The sequence below is a fragment of the Thamnophis sirtalis genome, unplaced genomic scaffold, assembly GCF_051295495.1.
Source record: "Thamnophis sirtalis isolate CommonGarterSnake01/CBP01778 unplaced genomic scaffold, rThaSir2_p1.2 scaffold_4, whole genome shotgun sequence".
Lineage (NCBI taxonomy): Eukaryota > Metazoa > Chordata > Lepidosauria > Squamata > Natricidae > Thamnophis > Thamnophis sirtalis.
Window position 1 is genome coordinate 109675035 of NW_028261384.1, and position 18482 is coordinate 109693516.

The 18482-nt window shown below is 34.9% G+C and overlaps 3 protein-coding genes and 1 pseudogene across 3 annotated transcripts; all 4 read left to right on the forward strand.

The window, feature by feature from the left end:
• Positions 1 to 2488: 2488 nt before the first annotated feature.
• On the forward strand, positions 2489 to 3409 carry LOC148046118 (olfactory receptor 5A2-like). The gene has a single exon (XM_087711902.1). It carries the CDS (start codon positions 2489 to 2491, stop codon positions 3407 to 3409), a length of 921 nt encoding a protein of 306 aa, XP_087568028.1.
• A 3525-nt stretch (positions 3410 to 6934) lies between these two features.
• On the forward strand, positions 6935 to 7855 carry LOC148046119 (olfactory receptor 5A2-like). Its single transcript, XM_087711903.1, has one exon. It carries the CDS (start codon positions 6935 to 6937, stop codon positions 7853 to 7855), a length of 921 nt encoding a protein of 306 aa, XP_087568029.1.
• Positions 7856 to 11306: 3451 nt separating this feature from the next.
• Positions 11307 to 11681, forward strand: LOC148046120 (small ribosomal subunit protein eS26 pseudogene; annotated as a pseudogene).
• Positions 11682 to 16803: 5122 nt separating this feature from the next.
• Positions 16804 to 17720, forward strand: LOC148046121 (olfactory receptor 5V1-like). The gene is given in 2 exon segments (XM_087711904.1): positions 16804 to 17653; positions 17656 to 17720. Coding segments are annotated over 2 exon segments (915 nt in total).
• The last annotated feature ends 762 nt before the right edge of the window (positions 17721 to 18482 follow it).

Below are 18482 nucleotides of genomic sequence, written 5' to 3' on the forward strand. Positions count from 1 at the left end.
CATTGCAGTAGATCTGCAACCCTGAAAAGTTCTGGAAGAAATGGATTATTTATACCCATTGCCATCAATTTTCAGGTCAATATGTAGTATTGAGACAGCATTGATTGAACTAGTAGATAACTTTGATGGATTTGGGGTGGGTGGGATGTATTCATCCTGATTCTCCTTGATATCTCACACAGTTTTGATATAATTAAACATGGTATCTGAAGCTGAATGGTAGATATCTTTCTTCAGTGATTTTCTCCTTCCTCTGAGGTCGGTACAACACAGAACTATCGAGTTTGTATGGAGGCAAGATGCTTCCCCTGTTATAACACATGTCCTGTGGAATGGCCTCAAACATAATCAGCATTTCAAAAGTCTGTGAAAGTCTAACCCTTCCTCAAGCCATTGGGTTCATGATGTTGATAGAGCTATAATGTTTCTGTAGTTTAGATTTATATGTTGATAATATAGGGTCCTCAACCCAGTTTCTTTTTTATTGGATTGATGTAACTCAATTATGTTTTATTTCTATTCCCACCCAGAGTTCTTCTGGCAAACATATCGTGCATATGTTAAATATTTAAAATTACTAAATAAAAATTGCAGTAAAAGTGGCATAATCTTAATGTGTGCATTGATATGTTATTTAAATGTCCACAAGAAGCACAGATGCCAGAGCAATATTACAATACTGCTGTCATCATACTCACAAAAATGGAAAATACTTTCATTTAGTACTCATCAATAAAATAAATGAGTGATCCCAGTTTTAACACCCAGTGGCTCATCCATTTCAATAAGGCATATAATCTTAGGTAATATAGGATATAAATATTAAAATATATTGTATACAATCTCTTGGTTCCAATCTCTGAGCCAAGTAAGTAAATAGTAAGATTATTTCATTTGAATGAAAAACAAGAACGTTGAACATTGAGTTCATTGTGCAAAAACCTAGAATAATCCTTCCTGGAATTTTTCCCAAATTTGCCAATCAATAGAACTAACATGATCTATTATAAAAAAATAGGGGTTATATAGATAGATATTCAATAGAATATGAATTAAAATATGTTCTATAAGATATGGGTGTTTCTTTATTTTTGCTTTCTTTTATTTTCCCATTTAAAGAAAAATAATTTCTCATCAAGTTTTTCTTCCTTTTTCATCTCTTTTTTGAAATATGAAGAATCCAGGCACTTTTCATTGTTCATTCATAGCAATAGCACTTAGAGTTCAATACTGCTTCATAGTGCTTTACAGCCCTCTCTAAGCAATTTTCAGATCAATATATTACCCCCAACATTCTGGATCCTCATTTTACCTCAGGAGGATGGATACTGAGTCAACATTGAGCCTGGTGAGATTCAGACTGTCAAATAGCACTCAGCCCACAGTCAGCAGAACTAATCTGCAGTACTACATTCTAACCACTGCACCACCACAGGTCATAAGGAGAGGTTCATAGGAGAAATGAGTATACTTATAAACTTGTGATAATTGTTGGCAAGGAGTTTTCATGTGGGAATATTGTCCCTTCTGAGATACCATCTTTTTAGATTGTGGAATTTATGATGCCTTTGTATAGAATGGATAATAATACGTCAAGGATAAATGCAGCATACATGTTGCTTTCGAAAAGAACTCTGAAGTTGATTTTGTTCCCTTAACAGAAATATAAATAAGTGAATTTGGGTATTGCTGAGTTCCTACCTTCCTGTTTATTTTGAAAGTAAGGTAAGTGCAAACCTTTTGGTCATTTCTTGCATTATTCTAACTCTAAAAATGTTCCCAATTGTATGTATATTGCTTGAACAATTCTAAACCTAAATACATTTCCACCTTATTCATAGTTACAATTGACTAAAAGGAAATGTTAATGATTCATAAAAATTGTACCTCTCAAATGTTAATGGAATGCCAATTTATGCTACTTTTAAAAATGCTCTATATTCATATACCAACTTTTATATGGATTCACTGGATGAGTCTGGTACAGAACTATTTAGGGAATGTTCCAATTCAGTTGACCAACTGCAATTTGGACATTTGGAAATAACTCTAAGCAATAATAGCTAAAACAACCCTCAGGGTATTTATTCCTTTTTTTAATTTTAGGAAGTACAATAAGCTTTAATAAAAATTCAGCTTGATAAATGTCTCAGGAATAGATGCCTCTTCATTTTCTTGTTTGATTTAAAGCTTAATGTTAAAATGTTGTCCAATTTTATTAGTTTTAACTTTGCATCTTAAAACTTCTGCCTACGAATAAAAAAATTGTTTGTGTGTATGTGAGTGTGTGTGTGTGGGTGGGTGGGTGGATGGATGGGTGGTGTGCATGTACACATGTAAAAGAGAGCCAACTTTTCATGCAAAACTTTAATCGAATCAATGAAGAGTTAAAAGTAGAAAAGTTTAATATCATATAAACTGAGTTGTACATTGTCTCATATCTATATTTACATATTTCTTTTTTTGTATTATAGATGAGCAAACAAAAATGGAGAACCAAACTGACTCATTTGTATTCCTTTTTCTTGGACTTTCCAGTGATCCTCAACTACAGATTTTCTTTTTCTTTTTCTTTTCAATCATTTTTCTACTTACATTGTCAGGCAACCTCACAATAATTTTGATCATAAGAATGGATCCTTCTCTCTCTGCACCCATGTATTATTTCCTCTCTCATTTGTCATTTGTTGATATCTGTTATTCTGCAGATATTGTTCCTAAGATGTTAATACATTTTCTTATGAAGCAAAAGACAATTTCCTTTACTGGTTGTGTTATGCAAATGTTTTTCAGTTGTCTGTTAAGTGTTACAGACATTTTTCTACTTTCAGCAATGGCATATGACAGATACATTGCTGTTTGTCACCCGCTTCATTACATAATGATCATGAATAAAACAATATGTACTTACCTGGTTATAGGAGCATGGCTAATGGGCTTATTGTCTGCAATCATAAACACAGTTCCCATATTTGACTTACAGTTTTGTGGCTTTCAAGAAATTAATCACTTCAGATGTGAACTTCCATTGCTATTGAAAGCATCTTGTTCTGATACTTTTCTTAATGAATGGATTCTTTTTTTTTCTGTGCTGATTTTTGGATTTGGTTCCTTCTTACCAACTTTAGTCTCCTATATCCACATCATCACCAGTATCATGAAGATACGTTCTGCAGAGGGCAGAAGAAAAACTTTTTCCACCTGCAGCTCTCATCTAACTGTGTTGGGTTTGCTATACATGACAGGAATGTCTCAGTACATGAAACCTAGCAGTGTTTCTTCAATTACACTAGATAAGCTTTTCTCGATTCAGTATAGCATTTTGACCCCCATGCTGAATCCAATTATCTATAGTCTAAAAAATGAGGAAGTGAAGAAGGCACTTAGAAGAATAATTACCAAAAAGTAAATACTAGACAAGTGCAGGACTACAAAAATGAATTTATCTTTGTTCAGAAAGAACAAAGTGCCATTCTGGATGGAAAATACCTTCTCTTATACAAACAACTCTGTGATCTGAAGTTTCTTCACTTTCATGGGGACTCTATCATACTGAAAAAATGTTGTTGTTTCCTAAATTTTGCTTGTTAGTATATTGTATTTTATTTAACTTGTATATTTTATACAAAACAAATTACTAAAAGAATAGCAAGTTTGAATTTTTAATCACAATATTAATAATTCAAAATCACTAGCATGTCATTTGGATTGAAACAGATACTTCCGTGGAAACAGAATTCATTATTACAGTTTCAAAACCTACAGTACTTACACATTTTTTACAGAAAGGGTGACTAAACAATCTGTCTTTTGAAAATATAGACCTTGAATGACTTTAAATTAAATTTTGATATTGAGAAGTTATGTTCCCCACCAGTGACTAAGAATTGATAAAATTCAATATTGTATCAATATAAAATTCAATATTGTATTCAGAAATGTATCTGGTGTATTTATTGCTGTGAAAATATTGCACTGCTTGAAGTTATGTCAGCTTTTAGAAAACAATTTAAATCTTAGAATTCCTCATGCATGTTGTATACTATCAATCTCACATTCCTTGTGAAGTTCCTGACAATTTCAATTGTAAATGTTTACATAGCTGCAAAAATTATATTCATTTTGATTCTACATGTTCCATGTGATCTAGGATACTAAAAAGGCTATACCAAACACATCATAAATCTTTATATTAAGGATAGTGCTGTTGTATCTAATATAGACAAAGTTTGGTTGAAATTTATTTTTAGATCATAGGTGAGATGATAGGTAATCATAGGTAATCAAAATAAGTCTTTTTCCTGTTTTTTTCTGCTGCTTTCTATTGAGAGCATTTGGTGTCAATGAGAAAACATCCCGCAATTTCTTTGGTAATAAGAACTTTTTAAACTTGTTTTGTTTTTCTTCAAAAGTATGTTTCATAGTTTGAAACATATTTTTGATAAATATGTTTCAATACTCTCTACTGTTTCATTCAGCATAAAAATAGTTTTATGATTTTTGTATAACATAAAAGAATTTTATGGTGCCAAAAATTATTTTTCTGCATCATTCACTACCAAATTTAAAGAATGCACAAAATGAGAAGTTTGTTCTGCTGTATATATATATTTTCTTTTTCTTTTCAATTTTCTATGCTTTATTTATTTATTTATTTATTTATTTATTTATTTATTTATTTATTTATTATTATTTATTTATTTATTTATTTATTTATTTATTTATTTATTTATTTATTATTTTTTATTTTTTATTTGATTTTTAAATCAGATCTTTAATTTTGGTCAGTTCAAGACATCAAACATGTCTAATGTCCTCACCTCCTATTTTGCCTTCAATAACAAAAAACTAAGTGGGTTAAGCTGAGAGAGAAAGAGTACTTGCCCAATGTCCCATAGCTGGCTTTATGTCTAAGGAAAAACTGATTCACAGTTTCCCAATTTCTATCCTGATAACTTAACCACTGCACCAAATTGTCTCTTTAGCATTATCATATTCCTAGCCTCTCAAATTATTGTGTACACATTTAATTTTTGTAAACAGTCCAAAGATGTATAATCTTACTCCAGTTGTATTGTCTACTACACAATGTCCCACAAAATGTTCACATATAGAATTATATTCATGGTTTTTTTAATCTGGTTTACATTATTGATTTTGTGTCTAACAATGTGCAATAGTTTCTGGGGTTGATGTTTCTATTCTATAAAAATGTTCTGCCCTATAATCAAACCTTGTTATATTTCTGCCAAAAGATGGAAATTTTCATTATCATGTTCACAACATTTCTTGACTAATTGTCTGAATTATCTCCTCTGACTATTGCATCACCAAAACCTGAACCATATACAGACTATCTATTCAAATATACATGCCTTTATTTTCTTTGACTTCATATATTCTTTGTCCTAGAGCATCATTTTTTTTAACCATCAGATTTTAATTTTGGATGCTTAAGAATGGTTTTGAAGTACATTTTACTTTGTTTAGATTTTCCAAAACTATATGGTAAAGGCTGTCACTTTTTGCTTGCTTTTGCATTCTTGAGTTGATTTGCTGTCCATTCTATTCTGAAACAACTTGCAATGGATATAAAATTTCTTTAATATTGAATAAAGCAACCAAATTCTAGTATTTTTATCATTTGGAAGAATTCACTTGTACTAAGTTTAAAAAATATTTTATGTGCCCTATCTTTTAGGAAGTTAAATTTCTTATCTCAAGTGTATATTTTCAACAAAAGTGCTCCATTTTTATAGGCACATTTACCAATGTTTTCCTATTGTTCTCTTATAGAGAGAGCATTAGGTCTGTAGCCTTCAAGATTTCTGGAGAAAGCAGATGATTAATATTGAAAACTGCAATCAGTTTTCAAGTCAGGATATAGCACTGAGACATATGGATTACTTTGATTGAAATAATATATCCCTCCTTGTCTTCCTTGACATTACAGTGAATTTCAATATCATCCATCATGGTCTATTTCTGAACAAACCCAGTGAGGGGTAATGGTTCTTCATCAATTTCCTCTTTCCTCTGAAATCAATTCCAGATAATATTGTGGGCTATGTATATGATGATGTGTACTTTGCCTGTTATATCACCTTTCTAGGGAGGACTTTTCTTTTGAATTATTTTCTTTTTAATGAAAATAATTCATTTTTATCAGGTTTTTCTGTCTTCCTCGTCCCTTCTTTTAAATATGAAGAATTAATGAGCTCCCCCTCATACAAATAACCATTTGAGAAATAACTATAAGTCACTGATAATCATTACAAAATAGTTTTCATGTGGGGATTTTTTTTTCCTTATGGGATACTTGTTTTAGATTACAGGATTTAGATTGTATATAGAATGAAAAATAATACCTCAAGAGTAAATTCTGCCAACATATTGTTTTGAAAAAACCACCACAACAATCGATGTGTGTGAATAAATGGACTTGGAGTAGGGGGGTGGTCATTGTTGGATGCATACCTTCATGTGTATTTTGAAAGCTAGAATAAAGTAAGTATAATCCATCTGTTCATTTCTTGCAAATATATTCAAGTATGTTTTTGACATTGAAAAATCTTCATGATGATGTGAAGATTACTTGAATAGTCAGAAATCTACATTGTCACTTTGTTTTTTGTTATAACCAACTAACAAGAAAACTTTAGAAAATATCTGCCTTTTTAATGGATTCAGTTTTTTTAATGTTCTATTTTCACATAGCTTTTTTCATATTGGCTCATTATATTTACATTTGTGTAGAGTTCTTTTTTCCCCCCAAAATATGCAGTAATTTCTAGGACATATAGATCACTAACAATGAACCTGAGAGAATATGAGAGAAAATTGAAAACAAAACAATTTAATATCATATAAACTGATTGTACTTTGTCCTATAACTCTATTTAAATATTTATTTTTATTTTACAGATGAGTAAAAATGGAAAACCAAACTGATTCATTGGTCTTCATTTTTCTTGGACTTTCCAGTGATCCTCAACTACAGATTTTCTTTTTCTTTATCTTTTCAATCATTTTTCTACTTACATTGTCAGGAAATATCACAATAATTTTGATCATAAGAATGGATCCATCCCTCTCTGCACCCATGTATTATTTCCTATCTCATTTGTCTTTTGTTGATATCTGTTATTCTGCAGATATTGTCCCTAAGATGTTAATGAACTTTCTTATGAAACATAAGAAAATTTGCTTCACCAGTTGTGTTACACAAATGTTTTTCAGTCTTCTATTAAGTGTTACAGAAGTTTTTATACTTTCAGCAATGGCATATGATAGATACAGTGCTGTTTGTCACCCACTTCATTACATAATGATCATGAATAAAGCATTATGCACATCTATGGTTATAGGAGCATGGATAATGGGCTTGTTGTTTGCAACCATAAACACAGTTCCCATATTTGCTGTACAGTTTTGTGGTCTTCCTGAAATTAATCACTTCAGCTGTGAACTTCCACCATTTTTGAAAGCATCTTGTTCTGACACTTTTCTTAATAATTGTATTCTTCTGTTTTCTGTATTGATTTTTGGACTTGGTTCCTTCTTACCAACTTTAGTCTCCTATATCCACATCATCACCAGTATCATGAAGATACATACTTCAGAAGGCAGGAAAAAAACTTTCTCCACCTGCAGCTCTCATCTCATGGTGGTGGGTTTGCTATACATGACAGGAATGTCTCAGTACATGAAACCTAGCAGTGTTTCTTCAATTATACTAGACATGCTTTTCTCTATTCAGTACAGCATTTTGACTCCCATGCTGAACCCAATTATCTATAGTCTGAAAAATGAGGAAGTGAAGAAGGCACTTAGAAGAATATTTTCAAAAAAGTAAAATGCTAGAATTTTTTTTATGTCAGTGTTGCTTTATTTTGTAGAATTTTTTATTGAGTTCATGTTAGAATTGTTATAAATCATATTGTATAGAGTTTCAAAATGGATCTGAGTTACTCATGAGAAAGCTAAGCATTGTTATTCTACTTAGTGAGTTTGGGGCTTACACATTAAACGTTATTATTTAATTTGAAAGCTTTCATGTTCACTGTCCACTCTATGTGTGGACTCTCTGTGTATGTATGGATTTAAGGGTCCATTGGGCCTCTGCATTTTTATGGCCATCTAAGTTTTGAAGGATATTGTGCTACCACTCAATGCATCCTTTTATATTTTGATAAAAATTTGAAAAGGTATTTATACTACAAATATATAAAGTATACAATGGGGAAGCCTATTAACTTGTAATGTATCACTTATTCTTTAGAAAATTCCTAATATATTATGAACTTGCCTGGGTCTTTTAAGTCTCCCCTCTCCAAGATGTATTTAAGATGGTGAAGATTAGTGAACTGTAAACTCAATGTGCTGACGTGATAAATCTGCCTTTTAGGGACAATTCCATCCATTTTGTCCTTCCCTTTTAGTTATATTCTGTGAGATATTGATATTAAATAAATAAATGTTAGCAATTTCTAACACACACACACACACACACACACACACAGAGAGAGAGAGAGAACACCTTGCCATCTTTCCCTTATTTCTTAATTAACTGCCTATTTTGATCCAAAATATGTCATTGCTTTTGATTCATTAGCATAGATTTAGTAGCATTTAGTGACATGGATATTTAGTGACTTTATGACATTTCATGACTTTCAAATGTTCAAATTGAAAACAAAACATCTAGTAGTATAACATTTTTTTCCTAAATTCGGGACAAAATATGGAATTTTCCTCAGTTTTTAAGATGATTTATTTTATAGAGCAGTAAGAATTCAAACCAGAATATATTAGTTTCTTATTTTATTATTATGTTGAAGTCGACAAAGTAGACTGGATAGTGTTCTAAAATTTCCCCAAGACTGTGTTGTCTCTTTGGTTTGGAAATATTATTTGAATATAAATTATCCTCAGTTTTCAAATTTACAAAGTACGCAAAGCTCAGCATCATTATCCATTCCCTGAATTATCCATTCCATGATTATAGGATGAAAAATGTAGAATAGCTGGCCTTTAGAATGTGAAATAAAATGCAACATTTGGTTGCAACCTGAAGAGAAAATTCAGGAAATCAGCAAACTTTATTCTAAGCATCTACAACACTTACTACAATAAAATGCAGTTCATCTGCCATTGAAAACCTACTTGAGTGGAAATAAGTGGCATAAAGAATTTGTAAGACATATTTTGTTCAAACTCACTTTGTAGAGGGAGATGGATAAAGAAAGAGGGAGATGGGAGGGAAGAAGAGAGAAAGGAAGAAATAAATGGATGATAGACTCAAATTGTAATACATGGAGTCATTCAATTGAATTCATGGAAAAAGAAAGTTCTACAAGATTTCTGAAACTTTCAAACTTTATAATGTATAAACAATTGAGCAAAGTATTTTTGGCATCAAATAATTCATTAATGCAAAATAAAAAGTGATGAAAATCATAATTAGATATGTAACTAATATTTTGAAAAATCAATGTTAAACTTTTTTTGACAGAATGTAAGATATAATTTCAGATTTTGTTTGTAATGAATTTCAAACAAAGTTAAAATAAGCTTCAGACTTAGAGGAACATTTAGACCATATTTGGTACTCCATGTAGCACCATCAAGGATTTTTAGCACCATATTATATATTATGCAACAGCATGGCAAGGACAGCAAAAGTATCTGCTTTTAAAGCAGAGAAAAACAGCTGACTAAAAAATTGAATTCCAAAGCACATAAAAAGTAAACATTTATCAATATTGTAAATTAATTGGAATATGAGAAAAGGAAAGTTACCTATAATACTTTAATGCTTTGGTTTCTTTATTTTCTTTGTATTTTGAAAAAAAAATGTGGAGCTTTTAGTTTAGGATTTAAATTCTTACACTGCTGAAATAATTTAATGTGCTGTACTTTATCATTTTCATGAAATAGTAAACACTAAATGTAAAATCTTGTTGATTCTTTCAATATATTTCAGTTCAATTTTTTTTTTCTGGTTTAATTTTCTTTCTCTACCTGTAGCTCCCACCTTATTGTTATGGGTTTGCTATGTACAGTATGATGGAACTATTCCAGTACATGAAAACAGCAGTGTGTCTTCCATTACATTGGATGAGATTTTCTCTATTCAATATAATATTTTGATCTCAATGCTGAACCCAATTTTCTATAGTTTGAAAAATAAAGAAGTGAAGAGTACACTTGGAAGGATATGTAAGAAAAATTAAATGATTGAATTTATTTTTGCTTAACCTTATCCCAGGATTTTGAATTGGATCTAAATTTAATTCATATTTAGAGCAGTACATTTCTTTAAAAAAATGGATTAAAAACTCTAATTCTAATATATGGTGTGTTTGGATCTAATTAATTAAACTCATTCTCCATGACAGGAGGTTTAAAATGGGTGTCTATCATTCTCTCTCTACTCCTGCATGTGTTTATATATGTGTACAAGATAAGATCTCTTTCTACTGCTGTATGCATGTCCTTCATTAAGTCTGTACATTGATAATTTTAGAAATGATTCTTAAAGATCATCCTGTGCCCATTTTATGACCATGCTGAAGACTTTTGATCATGTTTGCTCTTCAACATATATTTAATCTGGAAAGACTAGATGGTTCTAAAGTTTGAGGTAGATAGCTATAGCTATAGCTGTAGCTGTAGCTGTAGCTGTAGCTATAGCTATAGCTATAGCTATAGATATAGATATAGATATAGATATAGATATAGATATAGATATAGATATAGATATAGATATAGATATAGATATAGATATAGATATAGATATAGATATAGATATAGATATAGATATAGATATAGATATAGATATAGATATAGATATAGATATAGATATAGATATAGATATAGATATAGATATAGATATAGATATAGATATAGATATAGATATAGATAGAGATAGAGATAGAGATAGAGATAGATATAGATATAGATATATATCAGTAGAGGTAGAGGTAGAGGTAGATATAGATATATAGATATAGATATAGAAAAAAATATTGTTAATGTTAAAAGGTTCTTCAATTTCTTTGGCAATAAAATATTTTTCATGTGTCATTGTTGGCATATGTGCAGGCCATCTTCTGCTAAATCTAAGTTGCAGATATATGGATTCAGGTCATATATTTCAATGGGTTTCATTACTTTACTAGAAAATCTTTTCCACTGAACCATAAATCAGAAGCAGTTTTGCAGAAAATGTGCATGTAAGAAAAATAAAGATCAATTGTTTTTCAATAACAGTGGTGCTTTTCCCTCACCCCCTCACCACCAAAATGACAAAGAGGAGAAGAAACCATGGCCATGTCAAGGGCCAGAAACAAGTACAGCATATACGCTGTATCAACTGCACCCATTGTGTCCCCAAGGATAAAGTTATTAAGAGGTTTGTCATCCAAAATATTGCAAAAGCAGCTGCAATCCAAGATATCTCTGAAGCAAGCATCTTTGATTCCTATGTGCTACCCAAACTTTATGTGAAGCTTCACTATTGTGATAGCTGTGCTATCCACAGCAAGGAGGTAAGGCACTGATCCCACAAGGCCTGGAAGGACTGCATTACCCCTCCCTGGTTAACGCCAGCAGGTGCTGCCCCAAGACCACCCCGAAGCCTATTTAAGGAGATTTTTAAAAGATTGTCCAAATATTGAGTTAATAAATACATTTACAATAACAGTGGTGCAATCACTGATAATCAGTGGTGGGAGTCAGCCGGTTTGCACCCATTCGGGAGAACCGGTTGTAAACTTTCTAGGCAGTTCAGAGAACCAGTTGTTGGAAGAATTTTTATTTTTATTTTTCCCCACTTTGCAGAGCTAATCCTGTAAGGAAGGCAGGGAGGAAATATTCTGGTGTTGTTTCTAGCCTCATCTTTATTGCCCTGCTTACAGAAACTGCCTTTCCGGTTAACCCTCATTATAACAGCTAAGGCGAACCGCCCATCGACCTGAGTGACACTGAGTTCACCATGCCCACACAGTCACATGACCAACTATCTCCACCTAACCAGCTGGTCATTAGGGCTGAAAATCTTCAGTGATTTTCTCCTTCCTCTGAGGTCGGTACAACACAGAACTATCGAGTTTGTATGGAGGCAAGATGCTTCCCCTGTTATAACACATGTCCTGTGGAATGGCCTCTAACATAATCAGCATTTCAAAAGTCTGTGAAATTCTAACCCTTCCTCAAGCCATTGGGTTCATGATGTTGATAGAGCTATAATATTTCTGTAGTTTAGATTTATATGTTGATAATATAGGGTCCTCAACCCAGTTTCTTTTTTATTGGATTGATGTAATTCAATTATGTTTTATTTCTATTCCCACCCAGAGTTCTTCTGGCAAACATATCGTGCATATGTTAAATAATTAAAATTACTAAATAAAAATTGCAATAAAAGTGGCATAACCTTAATGTGTGCATTGATGTGCTATTTAAATGTCCACAAGAAGCACAGATGCCAGAGCAATATTACAATACTGCTGTCATACTCAAAAAAATGGAAAATACTTTCATTTAGTACTCATCAATAAAATAAATGAGTGATCCCAGTTTTAACACCCAGTGGCTCATCCATTTCAATAAGGCATATAATCTTAGGTAATATAGGATATAATTATTAAAATATATTGTACACAATCTCTTGGTTCCAATCTCTGAGCCAAGGAAGTAAATAGTAAGCTTATTTCATTTGAATGAAAAACAAGAACGTTGAACATTGAGTTCATTGTGCAAAAACCTAGAATAATCTTTCCTGGAATTTTTCCCAAATTTGCCAATCAATAGAACTAACATGATCTATTATAAAAAAAAAATAGGGGTTATATAGATAGATATTCAATAGAATATGAATTAAAATATTTGAGTATTTTGAGTATTTGAGTATTTATTAATACTTATAGGCCGCCCTTTTCCCTGAGGGGACTCAGGGCGGCTTACATAAAATGAAGGGAGGGGGTATACAGACAATAGACACAACAATACATAGAAGTAAAATAGTAAGCAACATTCATTCATCATTCGGGTGGGGCAATTATCTTTGTCCCCAGGCCTGACGGGCTAGCCAGATCTTAAGGGCTGTGCGGAAGGTCTGGACAGTGGTGAGGGTACGAATCTCCACGGGGAGATCGTTCCAAAGGGTCGGAGCTACTACTGAAAAGGCTCTCCTCCGTGTAGTTGCCAGTCGGCACTGACTGGCAGATGGAACTCAGAGGAGGCCTATGTGATCTAATTGGTCGCAGGGAGGTAATTTGCAGGAGGCGGTCTCTCAAGTACGCAGACAAACTACCATGAAGGGCTTTATGAGTGACAAGTAGCACCTTGAAGCGCACCCGGAGATCAACAGGTAGCCAGCGCAGCTCGCGGAGGATAGGTGTTATGTGGGTGAACCGAGGTGCACTCACAATCACTCGCGCGGCTGCGTTCTGGACTACCTGAAGTCGCCGGATGCTCTTCAAGGGCAGCCCCATGTAGAGCACATTGCAGTATTCCAGCCTAGAGGTCACAAGGGCCCGAGTGACTGTTGTGAGGGCCTCCCGGTTCAGGTAGGGTCGCAACTGGCGCACCAGGCGAACCTGGGCAAATGCCCCCCTGGTCACAGCCGTCAGATGATGGTCAAAAGTCAGTTGTGGATCCAGGAGGACTCCCAAGTTGCGAACCCTCTCTGAGGGGTATAAAATTTGACCCGCCAGCCTGAGCGACGGAACACTGATCGAATTATTGGGAGGAAAACACAACAGCCACTCGGTCTTCTCCGGGTTGAGTACAAGCTTGTTAGCCCTCATCCAGTCCATAACGGCCTCAAGACCCCGGCTCATCACGTCCACTGCTTCATTGAGTTGGCACGGAGCGGACAGATACAACTGAGTATCGTCCGCATATTGATGGTATCTTATCCCGTGCCTCCGAATGATCTCACCCAGTGGTTTCATGTAGATGTTAAATAGTAGGGGGGATAAGACCGAACCCTGCGGCACCCCATATGTTAGGGGCTTAGTGGTCGATCTCTGCCCCCCCACTAACACCGACTGCGACCTGTCCGAGAGGTAGGAGGAGAACCACCACAACACAGTGCCTCCCACTCCCACCTCCCGCAGTCGTCGCAGAAGGATACCATGGTCGATGGTATCGAAAGCCGCCGAGAGGTCGAGGAGAACCAGGATGGAGGCATGGCCTCCATCTCTGGCTCTCCAAAGATCATCGGTCAATGCGACCAACGCGGTTTCTGTGCTGTAACCGGGTCTGAAGCCTGACTGGAAGGGGTCGAGATAGCTTGCTTCCTCCAAGGACCGTTGAAGCTGGAAGGCCACCACCTTCTCAACAACCTTCCCAACAAAAGGGAGGTTGGAGACTGGACGGTAGTTGTTAAGGGCAGCTGGATCCAAAGATGGTTTCTTCAGGAGGGGTCTCACCACCGCCGCTTTAAGTGCGGCGGGGAAGTGCCCCTCCCGAAGAGAGGCGGTAACAACCACCTGGATCCAGCCGCGTGTCACCTCACTGCTGTTAGCAACCAGCCATGAGGGACACAGGTCCAGTACACAGGTGGAGGCACTCACAGCTCTCATGGCCTTGTCCACATCCCCAGGGGCAACATCCTGAAACTCAACCCAGAGGTGGTCTACCAATTCATCCTCTTGTGCCTCGGCTGGAACTGCAGGGATGGAGTCCAAATCCAACCGAAACCGAGCAATTTTGTCCGCTAAGAATTGGGCATAATCCTCAGCTCTACCCTGCAATGGTTCCCCCGTATCCCTCCTATTTAGGAGGGAACGGGTTATCCTAAACAGGGCGGTTGGGCGGGACTCAGCGGACGCAACCAAGGTGGCAATGTGAGATTTTTTTGCTGCCCTAAGTGCCCTGATGTACTCCTTGGTGCTGGTTATTAGGATTGCTCGGTTTGATTCGGATTTATCGGACCTCCATAGGTGCTCTAGGCGTCTCCTCCGGCGCTTCATCTCCCGGAGCTCCTCGGTGAACCAAGGGGGCCTCCGGGATCCGCTGCCTCGGAGGGGCCGTAGTGGCGCAATCCGGTCAAGGGTCTCCGATGCTGCCGAGTGCCAGGCAGCAACCAGAGTCTCCACCGGACTATGGGCGAGAGTATCAGGAATAACCCCAAGCTCCGTCTGGAACCTTAGTGGCTCCATAAGTCGCTTGGGGCGGAACCACCTGGTCGGTTCCTCCTCCCTACAGTGGGGGTTTGGTCTCCAAAAGTCGAGCCTCAGTAGGCAGTGGTCTGACCACGACAGGGGTATGATCTCATTACCCCTCAGACCAAGATCACAAATCCACTGCTCCGAGAGAAATACGAGGTCGAGCATGTGACCTGCTGAGTGAGTTGGGCCCCGAATTACCCGAAATATGTTCTATAAGATATGGGTGTTTCTTTATTTTTGCTTTGTTTATTTTCCCATTTAAAGAAAAATAATTTCTCATCAGGTTTTTCTTCCTTTTTCATCCCTTTTTTGAAATATGAAGAATCCAGGCACTTTTCATTGTTCAGTCATAGCAATAGCACTTAGAGTTCAATACTGCTTCATAGTGCTTTACAGCCCTCTCTAAGCAATTTTCAGATCAATATATTACCCCCAACATTCTGGATCCTCATTTTACCTCAGGAGGATGGATACTGAGTCAACATTGAGCCTTGTGAGATTCAGACTATCAAATAGTACTCAGCCCACAGTCAGCAGAACTAATCTGCAGTACTACATTCTAACCACTGCACCACCACAGGTCATAAGGAGAGGTTCATAGGAGAAATGAGTATAATTATAAACTTGTGATAATTGTTGGCAAGGAGTTTTCATGTGGGAATATTGTCCCTTCTGAGATACCATCTTTTTAGATTGTGGAATTTATGATGCCTTTGTATAGAATGGGTAATAATAATACGTCAACGATAAATGCAGCATACATGTTGCTTTCGAAAAGAACTCTGAAGTTGATTTTGTTCCCTTAACAGAAATATAAGTAAATGAATTTGGGTATTGATGAGTTCCTACCTTCCTGTTTATTTTGAAAGTAAGGTAAGTGCAAACCTTTTGGTCATTTCTTGCATTATTCTAACTCTAAAAATTGTATGTATATTGCTTGAACAATTCTAAACCTAAATACATTTCCACCTTATTGATAGTTACAATTGACTAAAAGGAAATGTTAAAGATTCATAAAAATTGTACCTCTCAAATGTTAATGGAATGCCAATGTATGCTACTTTTAAAATGCTCTATATTCATATACCAACTTTTATATGGACTCACTGGATGAGTCTGGTACAGAACTATTTAGGGAATGTTCCAATTCAGTTGACCAACTGCAATTTGGACATTTGGAAATAACTCTAAGCAATAATAGCTAAAACAACCCTCAGGGTATTTATTCCTTTTTTTAATTTTAGGAAGTACAATAAGCTTTAATAAAAATTCAGCTTGATAAATGCCTCAGGAATAGATGCCTTTTCATTTTCTTGTTTGATTTAAACTTAATGTTAAAATGTTGTCCAATTTTATTAGTTTTAACTTTGCATCTTAAAACTTCTGCCTACGGATAAAATATTGTTTGTCTGTGTGTGTGTGTGTGAGTGTGGGGGGGGGTTTGGATGAGTGGGTGTCCTTGTAGACATGTAAAAGAGAGCCAACTTTTCATGCAAAACTTTAATCGAATCAATGAAGAGTTGAAAGTAGAAAAGTTTAATATCATATGAACTGAATTGTACATTTCCTTATATCTATGTTTACATATTTCTTTTTTTGTATTATAGATGAGCAAACAAAAATGGAGAACCAAACTGACTCATTTGTATTCCTTTTTCTTGGACTTTCCAGTGATCCTCAACTACAGATTTTCTTTTTCTTTTTTTTTCCAATCATTTTTCTAATAACACTGTCAGGCAACATCACAATAATTTTGATCATAAGAATAGATCCTTCTCTCTCTGCACCCATGTATTATTTCCTCTCTCATTTGTCATTTGTTGATATCTGTTATTCTGCAGATATTGTTCCTAAGATGTTAATACATTTTCTTATGAAGCAAAAGACAATTTCCTTTACTGGTTGTGTTATGCAAATGTTTTTCAATTGTCTGTTAAGTGTTACAGACATGTTTCTACTTTCAGCAATGGCATATGACAGATACATTGCTGTTTGTCACCCGCTTCATTACATAATGATCATGAATAAAGCAATATATACTTACCTGGTTATAGGAGCATGGCTAATGGGCTTATTGACTGCAATCATAAACACAGTTCCCATATTTGGTGTACAGTTTTGTGGTCTTCCTGAAATTAATCACTTCAGCTGTGAACCACCATTTTTGAAAGCATCTTGTTCTGACACTTTTCTTAATAATTGTATTCTTCTGTTTTCTGTATTGATTTTTGGACTTGGTTCCTTCTTACCAACTTTAGTCTCCTATATCCACATCATCACCAGTATCATGAAGATACATACTTCAGAAGGCAGGAAAAAAACTTTCTCCACCTGCAGCTCTCATCTCATGGTGGTGGGTTTGCTATACGTGACAGGAATGTCTCAGTACATGAAACCTAGCAGTGTTTCTTCAATTATACTAGACGTGCTTTTCTCTATTCAGTACAGCATTTTGACTCCCATGCTGAACCCATTATCTATAGTCTGAAAAATGAGGAAGTGAAGAAGGCACTTAGAAGAATATTTACAAAAAAGTAAAATGCTAGAATTTTTTTTATGTCAGTGTTGCTTTATTTTGTAGAATTTTTTATTGAGTTCATGTTAGAATTGTTATAAATCATATTGTATAGAGTTTCAAAATGGATCTGAGTTACTCATGAGAAACCTAAGCATTGTTATTCTACTTAGTGAGTTTGGGGCTTACACATTAAACGTTATGATTTACTTTGAAAGCTTTCATGTTCACTGTCCACTCTATGTGTGGACTCTCTGTGTATGTATGGATTTAAGGGTCCATTGGGCCTCTGCATTTTTATGGCCATCTAAGTTTTGAAGGATATTGTGCTACCACTCAATGCATCCTTTTATATTTTGATAAAAATTTGAAAAGGTATTTATACTACAAATATATAAAGTATACAATGGGGAAGCCTATCAACTTGTAATGTATAACTTATTCTTTAGAAAATTCCTAATATATTATGAACTTGCCTGGGTCTTTTAAGTCTCCCCTCTCCAAGATGTATTTAAGATGGTAAAGATTAGTGAACTGTAAACTCAATGTGCTGACGTGATAAATCTGCCTTTTAGGGACAATTCCATCCATTTTGTCCTTCCCTTTTAGTTATATTCTGTGAGATATTGATATTAAATAAATAAATGTTAGCAATTTCTAACACACACACACACACACACACACACACACACACACACACACAGAACACCTTGCCATCTTTCCCTTATTTCTTAATTAACTGCTTATTTTGATCCAAAATATGTCATTGCTTTTGATTCATTAGC

What these genes read in the sequence shown, in the direction of transcription:
- LOC148046119 (XM_087711903.1), top strand. Translation starts at nt 6,935, where the DNA reads ATGGAAAACCAAACTGATTCATTGGTCTTCATTTTTCTTGGACTTTCC.
- LOC148046118 (XM_087711902.1), top strand. Translation starts at nt 2,489, where the DNA reads ATGGAGAACCAAACTGACTCATTTGTATTCCTTTTTCTTGGACTTTCC.